This window comes from Oncorhynchus tshawytscha, linkage group LG08, assembly GCF_018296145.1.
Source record: "Oncorhynchus tshawytscha isolate Ot180627B linkage group LG08, Otsh_v2.0, whole genome shotgun sequence".
Classification (NCBI taxonomy): Eukaryota; Metazoa; Chordata; class Actinopteri; order Salmoniformes; family Salmonidae; genus Oncorhynchus; species Oncorhynchus tshawytscha.
In genome coordinates, this window is record NC_056436.1 from 59792749 (window position 1) to 59806569 (window position 13821).

Below are 13821 nucleotides of genomic sequence, written 5' to 3' on the forward strand. Positions count from 1 at the left end.
GCTTGCACTTGTATGTGTTAGAGAACTGTGCTACATACCAGTTATTTTCAATATGTATAAATAAAAGGATAGAAATACATGTATGACTTATTTTATTTTTGTTTTACATTGTAATAAAGCACTTAAATGGTGATCTCTCTTTATGGTTCATGAGTAGTTTGGTATTGTTCGGGTTTTTTCCTTGTAAAATAAGAAAGGCAATGTAGCAGTGTGTCTGTGTCCCTGTTCGAAGTTAGTTTCACTCCTATGGTCGTCCGGGTTATCTGTTTTGTTTTGTGCCCTAGCCCATTGACTATGCTCTGTGGCATGGCTGATACGCTTATCAACAGAGGTCAACCTTACATTCATAAAAATAGAATCCTGAGCAAAATCATCCAGAAAAAGGGGTCAAAAGCTGATGAGAACACAAATTCACATCAATGTTTGGAGTCTCCCATTCCACCTACTGGGAAAACCTTGAGCACAGTTATAAATTCACACACAAAATATATGACATATCAGACAAATAATTTATTGCCAATAACATATAACATAGTTTCTGTAAATAGCTCACGAAATGTTCAAACTGAATCCTGAAAGATCCATTCTATGCAGCACATTTCTACGTGCAAATTCTAAACGTTCAAACGTTTCGATCTACTTGTCCCGCCTGAAGTTATAGTTTAACCAATGGGAATGCCAATAGCTCTTCAAGGACCAATTAAATTGCACATTCCCCACCATGGTCCTTCCTTTACATTATGGCCTGCATTTTGGATTGTCGGGTATCGTTTTAATGTCCCTGCTGAGGACTAGAACATATACTATTCGTACCACATATTTGGTGCTCCCTCATTTTATAGATTTGGAAAGAAAATACGAGCTGCTAACATACTCGGTTCCACAAGACATTACAGCTCAGTGGTGGTCGCGAGGGTGAGGCAGTATCAGTAGGGAGAGGCCGTGAGGACGAAATTAGGGAAGGGAGTGGGAGGTCTTCCACCTTCTCATCCTAAACAGCAAGCAGTGTACTGTCGACAGCATTGGACTAAAACTCCAGCCCAAGGTTCCTAAACGCTATCTGGCTGTTCAGTGCAGCCCGCTCGGGATAAGGCCAGGGACCCGCCGTGGCAGACGTTGGCATTGCGCTTTTGCGGCACCGGTATGGTTTATGATGTGGAACAGTATGTGAGCAAGCCACATTCACATGCTCTCCATAAATGGGGACAATAGGAAATCATTATCGTATTGTGCATCTTAACTAGTTAGCCACCAAGCCATCTAATGCGCCGTTTTGGGGCAGATTAAAGCAACTACTGCCCTTATTCGTGTCAAGGTATATTTACTGTCTGTGTAGGATTTGGCATAAGGCTCCTTATCGTGAGCGAGCATGGAGGGGCGTTGTGGATTTAGCCAACTTTGCTAGCTAGCTTACTCAGTCCAATACTTCTGTATTTAACCAGATTTGTGTTTGTTTTAACTTCTTGTATGTTTTCCAAGTGTTAAGCATACGTGTTAACATTTTAACTGAGGTTCACTTGTTAGTTTGCAGAGGAGTGCTTTCAAGGTTTTCTTGATTTAATGTTGTCAAAGGAAAAACAATCCAGCTAGCCAGCTAAGTAGCCCAGGTCAAGCTCGTGCACCCTAATGAAGGAGTACAAAGTGGTTGTGTTGGGAAGCGGAGGCGTTGGCAAGTCCGCGCTGACTGTCCAGTTTGTCACCGGCACGTTCATCGAAAAATATGACCCTACAATTGAGGACTTCTATCGGAAAGAGATTGAAGTGGACTCGTCGCCTTCGGTGTTGGAGATCCTTGACACGGCAGGGACAGAACAGTTCGCCTCCATGAGAGACCTGTACATCAAGAACGGCCAGGGTTTCATACTTGTCTACAGTCTCGTCAATCAACAGTCTTTTCAGGTAAAGGCCCTTATTACCTGTTACCAATACCTGCCCACATGTCAAGGAGCATAGCTCTTGCTAGCATCACCAGCTATCAAGATGCATTGTACCCATGTTTTAAGTGGGCCTACTGAGCCATATCAGTTGTCTTCGTATCATTTTGAGTCGTAACCCCATTGTTGACAAATCAGGAGCCATTTGCAGAGATCCAGCCATAGCCTTAATCCCTACACCTATGGGCTAAATCCAAAATTGTATAAGCTCAACAGGTTGGAAGAATGGCCAATGGGCTGCTACTTAACTCATTGATATACATCAAAGAGCTATGCAGCAATAGTTGTTGCACAAACGTTTTCCCACAGTTCCTGAGAATCTCCTTTCTATCCATCCCTAACTCCAGGACATCAGGCCGATGCGAGACCAGATCGTGCGGGTCAAGCGCTTTGAGAAGGTGCCACTGATTCTGGTGGGCAACAAGGTGGACCTGGAGTCTGAGAGGGAGGTGGCAAGTGCAGACGGTCGGGCCCTGGCTCAGGAGTGGGGCTGCCCCTTCATTGAGACCTCAGCCAAGAGCAAGACCATGGTGGACGAGCTGTTTGCTGAGATCGTCCGTCAGATGAACTATGCCACACTGCCAGAGAAACAGGAGCAGTGCTGCACGGCCTGTGTGGTGCAGTAAAGGAGTAGGGGGACACTGTCCTCTCCACAACTCTCTCCCAGGTAAGAGGCTGAAAGCACTATACTTCACCTTCCACACACTAACACTAAGAAGTGATATTGCACACTGATAGGCTTTTCACTGACAACGGGCAAGAATTCACAGGTTGTCAAAAGACGTCTGCGCATGGATAGCAGCAGTGAAGAGTTTGTAATGCATGTAGAAAAATGTGCCGGGAGATGAGAGGATCAGGGGTGGCACAAAGGGAACCATATGACAGCTGTTAGAAGAAGCAGACGGAAAGGGGGTTTGCTGCACGGACTGAGAAAACCGTTGGTTTAGCCTGTTATCATTAGATCAGACAAAGAATGTGGCGTGAAGAAGCCAACTGTCTGAGCAGTGAGCACAGGGGCAGAAAAGAGGAGTGAGGGAAGTGAATGGTTATGTACATTCAGAGAGACGAGAGACCTATGAGCAAGAGGGGGCAGATCCCAGACAAAGAAAAAGGAAAATGCAACATCCTGAATATAAATTGATGTTCCAAAACAGGAAGCAGATTTTCTTCACTGTGAGAACTAACTTCCCCACCCATGCAGCAGACACACAGACATACACATTGAGGTATTGGTTGTTGTAACTGAGTTTCACAGTTTACATATTGGTGAAATGCTAATTTCCTTAATTGTAAAGGTGTTAATTACTTAGTAATATCTTCATATCTACAAGTGTCTCTACACCTATTGTTTTCAGTCTTTGCTCTACTCTCAGTAACACAGTACTTTTTCTTTTTCCATTGTTGTAAAGTTCCTGCTTTGATGACCTATGACCCCAGGAACCACTTCAGCTCCATCACACCTTCTGACCTCTCCAGCTGGCAGTATTACCTACCAGAGGGCAGATTCTTGTCTGTTCATGAGCCAATTCAATGGAGTCTTGAGCCGGCCCAACCTTTGTTATCTTGACTGTGGAACACATTCACCTGCAGACTCATTGGCCTTCATGGTTTAGGCCCAGGGAAAACCTACTTTTCAATGTATAGGACAGATTTATGAGGATGAATGGTTGTCTATGGATTTCTATTTTCTCATTTGGGGTTGGGGAGTGCTGGGGCAATGAGCAGTGATCTGCTCAGGACCACAGCGTCCCTTTTTGAAGCTGCTCAGTCATTATATCCCCTAGTTTTACTTTGTACTGGAATTGGTTTGTTAAATCTGATATCTCATTTTGAAGTGATAACAGCCATTATACAGGTTTGGGCCTCGGGACAGAATTCAATCAAACCGTGGTAAATATATGATTGCTGTGCTCTACAGCAGTGTTTACCAAATCACCTAATTTTCAAGTTGTTAGCTAGGTTTCTGACCAATTGGCGACAGATTTTCATAAACGGACTTGTTGCAGGTAGAAATCACTGCGTGATGACGTAGTACACACAATGTACTTTTTTGCAACCGTTTTCATGTATGGAATAAAAATCAAAAGTTCAACGTGTTAGTTTTGTCAACTGTTGTGTTAAATAGCAAATGTGCCAACTCTGGTCTTGGCACGTGCACTCTAACTAACAGACCTCAGAGACCGTGCAGGTAGGCTAGTTTACATGACATTATTATGGATAACAAAACAAATGTTTGCATCGATCATCATGTTACCAGAATCAGACCCTTGATTTTTATTGGAAAGGAACATCAAGATCACCTTGCACTTTCACCACCCTGTGACATTCATCAATTATTTAATATGTATGCTAATAAACTGCATGGTTTCCTGAGTGGTAGTGGGAGGACCACATCATCACGTGACTCCAAGTTGACTTCGATATGATGGTTATTATATCAATATTTGTGCATAAAGTGGTTTCCACCGCTATTTCTCACAATACATTTTACCGACCCCAAAAGAGTCGAACGAATGACTTGTCTGTCTGCATTTATAAAAATTGTACTGACGCTTCATAGAAACGGCCCAATTTATATATATTTTTTTTGACAGGCGTGGTCAAGCCAGGTCAATGTGCCCCTAAGCATGAGACATTCACATTGAATTGACTGTAGATCCATGTTTGTTTTCTGATTACAGCTGTGTGGTTGCTTTAGATACAGTTTCCTCGGTCATTTGGATTATGACTATCATGTTACATGGTTTGCTCAAATTCTGGCCCTAAACTAACTTTTATATATATATATTTTTTTTAAGTTTCTCATAACCTATTTATTAATATCTAATTACATTGTTATCCAATCATCAAAAGTTTTCTTTTATACTTGCTTTTGGGTTTGCTTTTTTTGACTTTACAGTGAGTTTTTTTGGTTGTAAGTTTTGAATTAACAGAGCCTTAAATGATTTCAGTCTTATGTTGGTTTCTGTGTGGTCATTCTGTCTCGTACTTTCAACTCTTCAACACAAGTACTGCCATGTAGTACAAATCTGATACTAAGATTGAAGGACACTGACCTGATCATGTGGTCACAAGTTTGGAATGTTGATTCGAATGGTCTTACATTTCTGGTTAAGACTTCATTGCAGACTGAAACACTATATACAGAATATTGTTTCCTACTTCACATCAAATGTAAATCCCTTTATGCAAAGTGCTGTCTGTCCTTCCATTGCACATAATGAGAACTGGCACTTTTTGAGCTGGCTCAATATTCAAATGACCCGACTTGAGTGGCCTTGAGGTTGGGCCATTCTGAATATGTGGTAGAACATATGAGTTTCTGTCATGTAGAAAGAATAGTCTGTTCTATATAGTATATTTCTATCTGCAACGTTTTGTGTTGCATATAGTAAGGCCAAATACTGTTACACAATCAGCCACAAGAGGGCAGCATTCTCTACATTATTTGAAAGCTAATCTAGCTCTGGAGGCTTTTTAAAATGTATTTTTACATGTCAAACAACGTTTACATCCACAGTTTTTATACGACTAAAGTCATTGTATTAAACAAAACCACAACAGCTGTGATGGAGACAGGAAGTGTCTGCGTAATTGTATAAATGCCGACAGATAATTTGTTCGTTCCACATGTTGGGATCTTTTTGTGTCGGTAAAATCAATTATGCGGGAAATACCAGTGGAAACGCCTTAATGCGCAAATATTGAGTTAATCATCTCGAGGTACATTTGGAGTCGCGATGATATGGCTTGTGGTCCTCCCACTACGACTCGGGAAACCATGTACTTTATTATGTTACAGATTAAATTAATTATGATTAACTTCACAGGGTGGTGAAAGTGCACGGTAATGAGTTTGATGCTGCCTTCCAATATATTGAGGGTCTTGTTCTGGTGACATGATGGTCGATGCTTGACTGCCGTTTACAATATGATCGTTTTTATCCATAATCTCATCATGTAGTAGACAAAACAACCCGCACAGCCTACTCGCACTGTATATGCTAGCTGTTAGCTAGAAAACACGTGCAAAGACCAGAGTAAACTACGTTTGCTATTTAACACAACAGGTTTGTTTTGACAAAACTAACCGTGGAGTTGAAAATGCGATGGAAACACATTTATATTTTTATTCGGTACATAGAACTTAAGCGAAAAAGTAAATGTTGTGTGCACTATATCATCAACCAAACGTATTTGTTGCCGATAGAAATCAGCGCATGTATGTTTTTTATTTGTTTAACCTGTGTCTAGTTAAAAGGTTAAATAAAACATAATAAATGCACTGATGTTTATCGGCAACAAATCCGTTTGGTGGAAACCCCACTAGTGGGAAATGCGCATAATTTATTTATGTGGATGTTAGAATAGTCGCAAGAAAATCTGTCGCCAATTAAATGGAAACCTACCTACTGGAGACATTTTCAAAATGGTCATAGACAAACTACTCTTTCTTCATTAGATCAACACCGCCACACTTATTTTTATGAGGAAAAACATGTCTAGACTGCAAGTTCATATCCAAACCTGTAGGTGGCAGAGTGATGTATTCTTTAGCGGAAATGTCAAGGAAATGAAAGAAACACGTGACGCCAGGCTATTGAAATTTGTAAACAAACCCATGGGACATCTTTAGTACAAGTACTGCAAATTACATTTGATACATGAGCAACCATGAAGAGGGTATTTGTAACTGTAGGAACAACAAGCTTTGATGACCTAATCGAACGTGTTACTTCCCCTGAAGCTGTTCAAGTGAGTATGATATGTGATAGCTACAGAAACTAACGTTAGCTAGCTAGCCAACTGTCCTTAAAAATTAGACAATAATAATTTGAGTAGACGTGTCCTACCCTCGCACTAAGATATTTTTTTAGAAAGTTATGCATCTCTCTCTTGAAGGAGTTGAAAGCCCGCGGCTATCAACATTTGGTCCTGCAGGTTGGACAAGGCTCCATTCTCCCAGATTCAGACAGCTGTCACGAGCTTACGTTGGAGGCTTTCCGATTCAAGGATTCCATTGCTGAAAATATCAAATGTGCCGACCTGGTTATCAGCCATGCTGGTGTGTATCTATCTTTAAAGAAATGAAACAAACTAGGTAAACTACCATACCATTGTGCTGGTCTATGATGTTGATGAATTATAATGACTTGTCTTGTATTTTCAGGGGCAGGTAGTTGCCTGGAGACCCTTGGTGCAGACAAGCCACTGCTAGTGGTGGTCAATGACAAACTAATGGACAATCACCAGCTAGAGCTGGCCAGACAGCTACACCAAGACTCACACCTACTGTACTGCACCCCCAGGTCAGTGTAAATCCTCATGTGCAACTTGATCATGAGGACTCACTTGGTCAATCTGACATATTGTAAATGTACATTTCTGCTAATAAAGTCCTAGAGTTGTCAAACTGTGATTGAAATTCAGTAGGTCAACATACCCTTTTTTCCTCAAATGATTTCACAGCACTCTTACTGAGACCCTGAAGACAATGGACCTTGCTGTTCTCTCATCCTTCTTACCTGGACAACCAAAGCATTTTGCCAATTTCCTGGACAGGGCCCTTGGTGTTCAATGATTCCAACGGAGGGCAGTCTCTGAGGTCAACTCAGTGTTCTGTTATGGACTCTGGAGATGTGTTGCGCTTTTCTTCTTCTTCATGTGGCTTTCCAGCAGACTAGACGCTGTGTTGCATACTGCCTTTCACAGGTCAGAGTGGGGATTGCAAATTTTGGTCACAAAAACAAAAAAGGTGAATGAGATAATCTTAAATTGCACCACCATCTAACCCAGCACCTATACACTATCACCAAAAACCAACCACCCCATCCCACTAAGTTGGCCCTAAACAATCCTACACCATGCTGTCGGTCTGGGAGGATTGAACCCCTTCTTTCAACTTCCTGTAGCTCTTCTGCACTAAAATTTCTCACCCCAAAATATTTCTCTGCTGCTGCAACGACCACATATATCTTCTGTGATTTCCGCTCCATCAGCGCAGTACAGTTGATCACCATGGCTATGATGTTTGCTCTCTGAAACCCTTCATCTTTGCGATGAACAGGAAGTGAGGTGGCCAGAGGGTAGCCTGGGCCTCGCGTGCCGGGCTTCTAGTTTTTCCTATCAGTATGCAGAGCTAATACCAACTCAGGCAATTGCCTGGGGCCTTACATCATCATCATTTTGTTTAATAATGCGCTATTAAGCAATTGTGACCATCTCTGTTTATGACAAACACTGTGGATTCTGTTTTCTTCCTGCAAATTTGGCTCCAGCTTTTGAGCAGTGGGCTCCCTAGTGGCGCAGAGGTCTAAGGCACTGAATCACAGTGCTAGAGGCGTCACAATAGACACTGGTTCAATCCTGGGCTGTATCACAACCGGCCGTGATCAGGAGTCCCATAGGACGGCGCACAATTGGCCCAGCAGCGTCCGGGTTTGGGTTTGGCCGGTGTAGGCCGTCATTGTAAAAATAATTTGTTCTTAATTGACTTGCCTAGTTAAATAAAGGTCAAATAAAAATACAATAAAAAACCTATTATGACTCCATTCCTGAAGCGAATAAATACTTTGTTTCCCTCTACGACACTCACAAGCTCTTCAGGACACACATTTTTTTCTACATACCTGATGATTTTCCTTTATGTTTTCCCAAACTTTCCAATTTCTGATACAATTCTCACTTTTTGATGCAAATTAAAAATTGTTACATCTTTCCCATATTAAAGTCATTTAACATATTTTCTTATTAGCTTTATGAACATAAACTGCAACCAAGTTTCTATCTGTGCTGGAATGGCCATAAGCCTTTTACATTTTTTATTATATAAATATAAATGCGACATGCAACAATTTCAAATTTTACACTGAGTTACAGTTCACAGAAGGAAATCAGACAATGTAAATTCATTAGACCCTAATTTATGGATTTCACATGACTGGGCAGGGGCACAGCCATTGGTGGGCCTGGGAGGGCATAGGCCCACCCACTGGGGAGCCAGGCCTAGCCTAGCTGAATGAGTTATTCCCCACAAAGGGCTTTATTACAAACAGAAATAGTCCTCAACACCCCTCCCCCTTCAGATGATCCCACAGGTAAAGAAGCCAGATGTGGATGTCCTGGGCTGGCATGGTTACATGTGGTCTACGGTTGTGAGGCCAGTTGGATCTACTGCTGATGGTGAAGAAATTAACATTCAATTATCTGGCAACAGCTCTTTTGGACATTCTTGCAGTCAGCATGCCAATTGCACGCTCCCTCAACTTGAGACATCTGTGGCATTGTGTTGTGTGACAAAACGGCACATTTTAAAGTGGCCTTTTATTGTACCCAGCACAAGGTACACCTATGTGACAATCATGCTGTTTAATCAGCTTCTTGATTTGCCACACCTGTCAGGTGGATGAATTATCATGGCAAAGGAGAAATGCTAACTAACAGGGATGTAAACACATTTGTACACACAATTTTTGAGAAATAAGCTTTTTGTGCATATGGAACATTTCTGGGATCTTTTTATTTCAGCTCATGAAACATGGGACCAACAAGTTATATGTTGTGTTTGTATTTTTGTTCAATATAACTACAGTCTGCTGAAACATGAAACGGTTCACCCTTGCCCAGAACGCTATAATGGCTGGCATAATTCAAACCCCTAGGAAAAGAAAAACAGGCTGAGACAACAATAGACAGGGTAATCTATTTATTGATTGATATTAAATTAATAACATGAAATTCCACTCTTTCATAGCACTGTATTTATATTTTTTGTTCAGTATAGGTATTGTTTGATAAAGAAAATATAAAATATGTATTGACCCAGAATTTTCACATCGGTGGATCCCTAAACTAAAACCTCGGACTGCCCTGTGCCTGGGGCCTCCAAATCACTGTCTGTTAAAAGGTCTGATCTGGCCATGTTCTATTTTAACCAGTTGGAGACAGGCTGATTAGGTATTGGATGCTGGGGTAAGGGGTATATTTTAAACTCGAAATGAGAAGAAAAACATGGATGTACACTAAGTATACAAAACATTAAGAACACCTGCTCTTTCCATGACATAGACTGACCAGGTGAAAGCTTATTGGTGTCACTTGTTAAATCCACTTCAATCAGTGTAGATGAAGGGGAGGAGACAGGTTAAAGAACGATGTTTAAGCCTTGAGACAATTTGTCAGTTCGTCAAATTTCTACCCTGCTAAAGCTGCCCCGGTCAACTGTGAAGTGGTCGGCCACACAAGCTCACAGAACGGGACCACCTTTAGCACTCGTTTGCAACACTCACTACCGAGTTCCAAATTGCCTCTGGAACCAAAGTCAGCACAATAACTGTTCATTGGTAGCTTCATGAAATGGGTTTCCATGGCCGAGCTGCCGCACACAAGACTAAGATCACTATGCGCAATGCCAAGCGTCGGCTGGAGTGGTATAAAGATCGCTGCCATTGGACTCTGGAGCAGTGGAAACGCGTTCTCTGGAGTGATGAGTCACGCTTCACCATCTGGCAGTTTGACGGACAAATATGGGTTTGGCGGATGCCAGAAGAACGCTACCTACCCCAAAGCATAGGACCAACTGTATAGTTTGGTGGAGGAGGAATAATGGTCTGGGGCTGTTTTTAATGGTTTGAGTTAGGCCCCTTAGTTCTAGTGAAGGGAAATCAACCCTACAGCATGCAATGATATTCTAGACGATTCTGTGCTTTCAACTTTGTGGCAACAGTTTGGGAAGGCCCTTTCCTTATTCAGCATGATAATGCCCCCATGCACAAAACAATGACCATAAAAACATTGTTTGTTGAGAAGAACTTGACTGGCCTGCACAGAGCCCTGACCTCAACTTCATCAAACACCTTTGGAATGAATTAGAACGCCGACTGCGCGTCAGGCCTAATTGCCCAACATCAGTGCCCGACCTCACTAATGCTCTTATGGCTGAATGGAAGCAAGTCCCTGCAGCAATGTTCCAACGTCTAGTGGAAAGCCTTCCCAGAAGAGTGGAGGCTGTTATAGCAGTAAAGGGGGGACCAACTCCATATTAATGCCCATGATTTTGGAATGAGATGTTCAACAAGCAAGTGTCCACATACCTTTGGCCATGTAGTGTATATTAAATCTGTTTTATAAGACTTGGTTTATTGTTCATATTTGCTATTGTCTTGATACGGTTGTTGTGTTGTCTGTAAGTGTGATTCAGCTTGTCCTTCACGCCTCATGACACTAGTCAGCACACTGTAATAAGGCTGGCATAGGCAGGAGTAGGACTGCTCTCTGGCATCAAAACTAACACCACATCCTGTTCAGACAGAGATTAAGACAGACAGTAAGCAGGCGCCAAAATGAAAGAAGCAAATTGTTGACAAGACCAACAAAAGAAAAAGAGAACAATCTCCTTTAACGTCGCAATTAATATTATGACTTCATAATCATGTATCCAATCCATGGAATGTTTATCAAAAATCTTTTGCGACTTAGGCTTCTCATTCTCGCGAGGGAGTCCGGTTTCTCACAGCTTCTTGAATGATGTTCATCTGTATTAAACACAGAGGTAAGACCAGAGTCATATTATGAATTCAACTAGTTTCACATTTGATATTGTCAGTGTTTCAGTGAAATAATTTCCTTATTTCTATCCTATCCTCCTTTTGCAGACAATGGCCAATACCAACTGCCCTGTGTTTCTCCTGCTGCAGTACATGAGAGCTAAGATGGGCCTGCTGGAGACGGGTGGGTTCAGGGGGTCATCAGGGAGGGTGGAATGAAGGCCTGGGGGATGATGATGACTGTTTCCTGATTGAAATGCTACTGTACCAATGGTCCCCAAGGCCATTGCTCTTACAGGCAAGGTGGGGCTTGAGTCTATCCAAAGTTTAGTGTCACAGTTGTAGCTAAAGCAGGGAATGTGGATGGAGAGTGTTGATGTGAGAATCATGGATCTGGTTGGGGGTGCCGAAACGTGTGTGGGGGGGGGGTTCACCAGAGGCTGGCGTTAAATATTTCACACTGCTCAACTCCAATGGTGTCTGCTTACACCTCCTGCTACACTCAACGCTGGGTTAGAGCAAGGCCAAGAGGAAGCCTCCTGCAGTAGTGATGCTAGTACCACTCTCATTAGCACTGACATTATTGGGGCTTGCTGATGAGTGGGTGTGACCATCGCAAGACTATCAGCTGTAAATCACAAACAGCCATCTCTAATGGACACCAAGCATGTTATATTCAACCAGTCTTGGTTCTCTCTACGACAGATAGATTTGTCTTAAATGTGTCTATGTGTGTTGCAGAGCTGGTGGATCTGTGTGATGACCATGGGGCTCTGAAGCTCTTTCTGTCCCAGCAGCCTCAGGAGTGTGCCAGCTGACTACTTCCTCACATTTTGCACTGTTAATCATGAGTTCTATGAAAGTAGAACCACTAGAGTGGACAAGGCCTCTATGAAACTATTTCTAATTGTCGAAAAAGGAGTTTCTATCTATACATGGCTCTTCTTTGTTTTTAAGTATTTGTTTATCTTATCAGGAAACCCAAAGGATGGTGCCTATGTTTCCATCACCCCCTTAGTGGCCAACCCAGACCCTGCACTTCTGAGTAACTATAAACTCTGCTTGTTAATTATGTGTGTGCATTCGCATAAAGTAGTTCATGTGTATCTTCTGTAGGATGGATTTGTTTACCTTCTGTCTTAGTGTGTGTATATATGTTGAACCTGTTTGTTTGTGTTTTAGAGAGCCTGCAGACTCAGACTGACAGTCTGGAGAGGGCTCGTCTCAGACAGCTCCACTCTCAGGAGGACCGCATAGCCAAGGAGGTGCCCTCTCAGGCCCAACCCACACAGACTGTGCTCCATCAATTACTTGGGCATATAGAAGTTGAAAAAAAGATATATACAGTACCAGTCAAAAAATTTGGACACACCTACTCATTCAAGGGTTTTTCTTTATTTTTACCAATTTTCTATATTGTAGAATAATAGTGAAGACATCATAACTATCAAATAACACATGGAATCCTGTAGTAACCAAAAAAGTATTAAACAAATCAAAATATATTTTAGATTCTTCAAAGTAGCCACCCTTTGCCTTGGTGACAGCTTTGCACACCCTTCGCATTTTCTCAACCAGCTTCACCTGGAATGCTTTTCCAACGGTCTTGAAAGAGTTCCCACATATGCTGAGTACTTGTTGGCTTCTTTTCCTTCACTCTGCGGTCCAACTCATCCCAATCCATCTCAATTGGGTTGAGGTCGGGTGATTGTGGAGGCCAAATCAAATCAAATCAAATTTTATTTGTCACATACACATGGTTAGCAGATGTTAATGCGAGTGTAGCGAAATGCTTGTGCTTCTAGTTCCGACAATGCAGTAATAACGAGCAAGTAATCTAACTAACAATTCCAAAAAAAACTACTGTCATACACAGTGTAAGGGGATAAAGAATATGTACATAAGGATATATGAATGAGTGATGGTACAGAGCAGCATAGGCAAGATACAGTAGATGATATCGAGTACAGTATATACATATGAGATAAGTATGTAAACCAAGTGGCATAGTTAAAGTGGCAAGTGATACATGTATTACATAAGGATGCAGTCGATGATATAGAGTACAGTATCAACGTATGCATATGAGATGAACAATGTAGGGTAAGTAACATTATATAAGGTAGCATTGTTTAAAGTGGCTAGTGATATATTTACATCATTTCCCATCAATTCCCATGATTAAAGTGGCTGGAGTAGAGTCAGTGTCATTGACAGTGTGTTGGCAGTAGCCACTCAATGTTAGTGGTGGCTGTTTAACAGTCTGATGGCCTTGAGATAGAAGCTGTTTTTCAGTCTCTCGGTCCCAGCTTTGATGCACCTGTACTGACCTCGCCTTCTGG

The 13821-nt window shown here is 41.9% G+C and overlaps 2 protein-coding genes across 4 annotated transcripts; both read left to right on the plus strand.

Moving 5' to 3' along the window:
• Positions 1 to 723: 723 nt before the first annotated feature.
• On the plus strand, positions 724 to 4890 carry LOC112256221 (ras-related protein Rap-2c). Of its 2 annotated transcripts, none has more exons than XM_024429309.2 (3): positions 724 to 1899; positions 2282 to 2497; positions 2989 to 3297. In XM_024429309.2, exons 1-3 carry the CDS (start codon positions 1627 to 1629, stop codon positions 3073 to 3075), a joined length of 576 nt encoding a protein of 191 aa, XP_024285077.1. In that variant the 5' UTR covers positions 724 to 1626; the 3' UTR covers positions 3076 to 3297. The 2 variants fall into 2 exon arrangements, with proteins under 2 accessions (XP_024285077.1, XP_024285076.1); XM_024429308.2 differs by lacking the exon at positions 2989 to 3297 and adding an exon at positions 3344 to 4890 and having other exon boundaries at positions 726 to 1899; positions 2282 to 2601.
• A 672-nt stretch (positions 4891 to 5562) lies between these two features.
• zgc:92907 (UDP-N-acetylglucosamine transferase subunit ALG13 homolog) lies at positions 5563 to 8676 on the plus strand. 2 transcript variants are annotated; one of them, XM_024429311.2, is made up of 4 exons: positions 5563 to 6689; positions 6876 to 6999; positions 7105 to 7243; positions 7404 to 8676. In XM_024429311.2, the coding sequence occupies exons 1-4, from the start codon at positions 6609 to 6611 to the stop codon at positions 7513 to 7515; spliced, it is 456 nt and encodes a 151-aa protein (XP_024285079.1). In that variant the 5' UTR covers positions 5563 to 6608; the 3' UTR covers positions 7516 to 8676. The 2 variants fall into 2 exon arrangements, with proteins under 2 accessions (XP_024285079.1, XP_024285078.1); XM_024429310.2 differs by having other exon boundaries at positions 5595 to 6689; positions 6837 to 6999.
• Positions 8677 to 13821: the final 5145 nt, after the last annotated feature.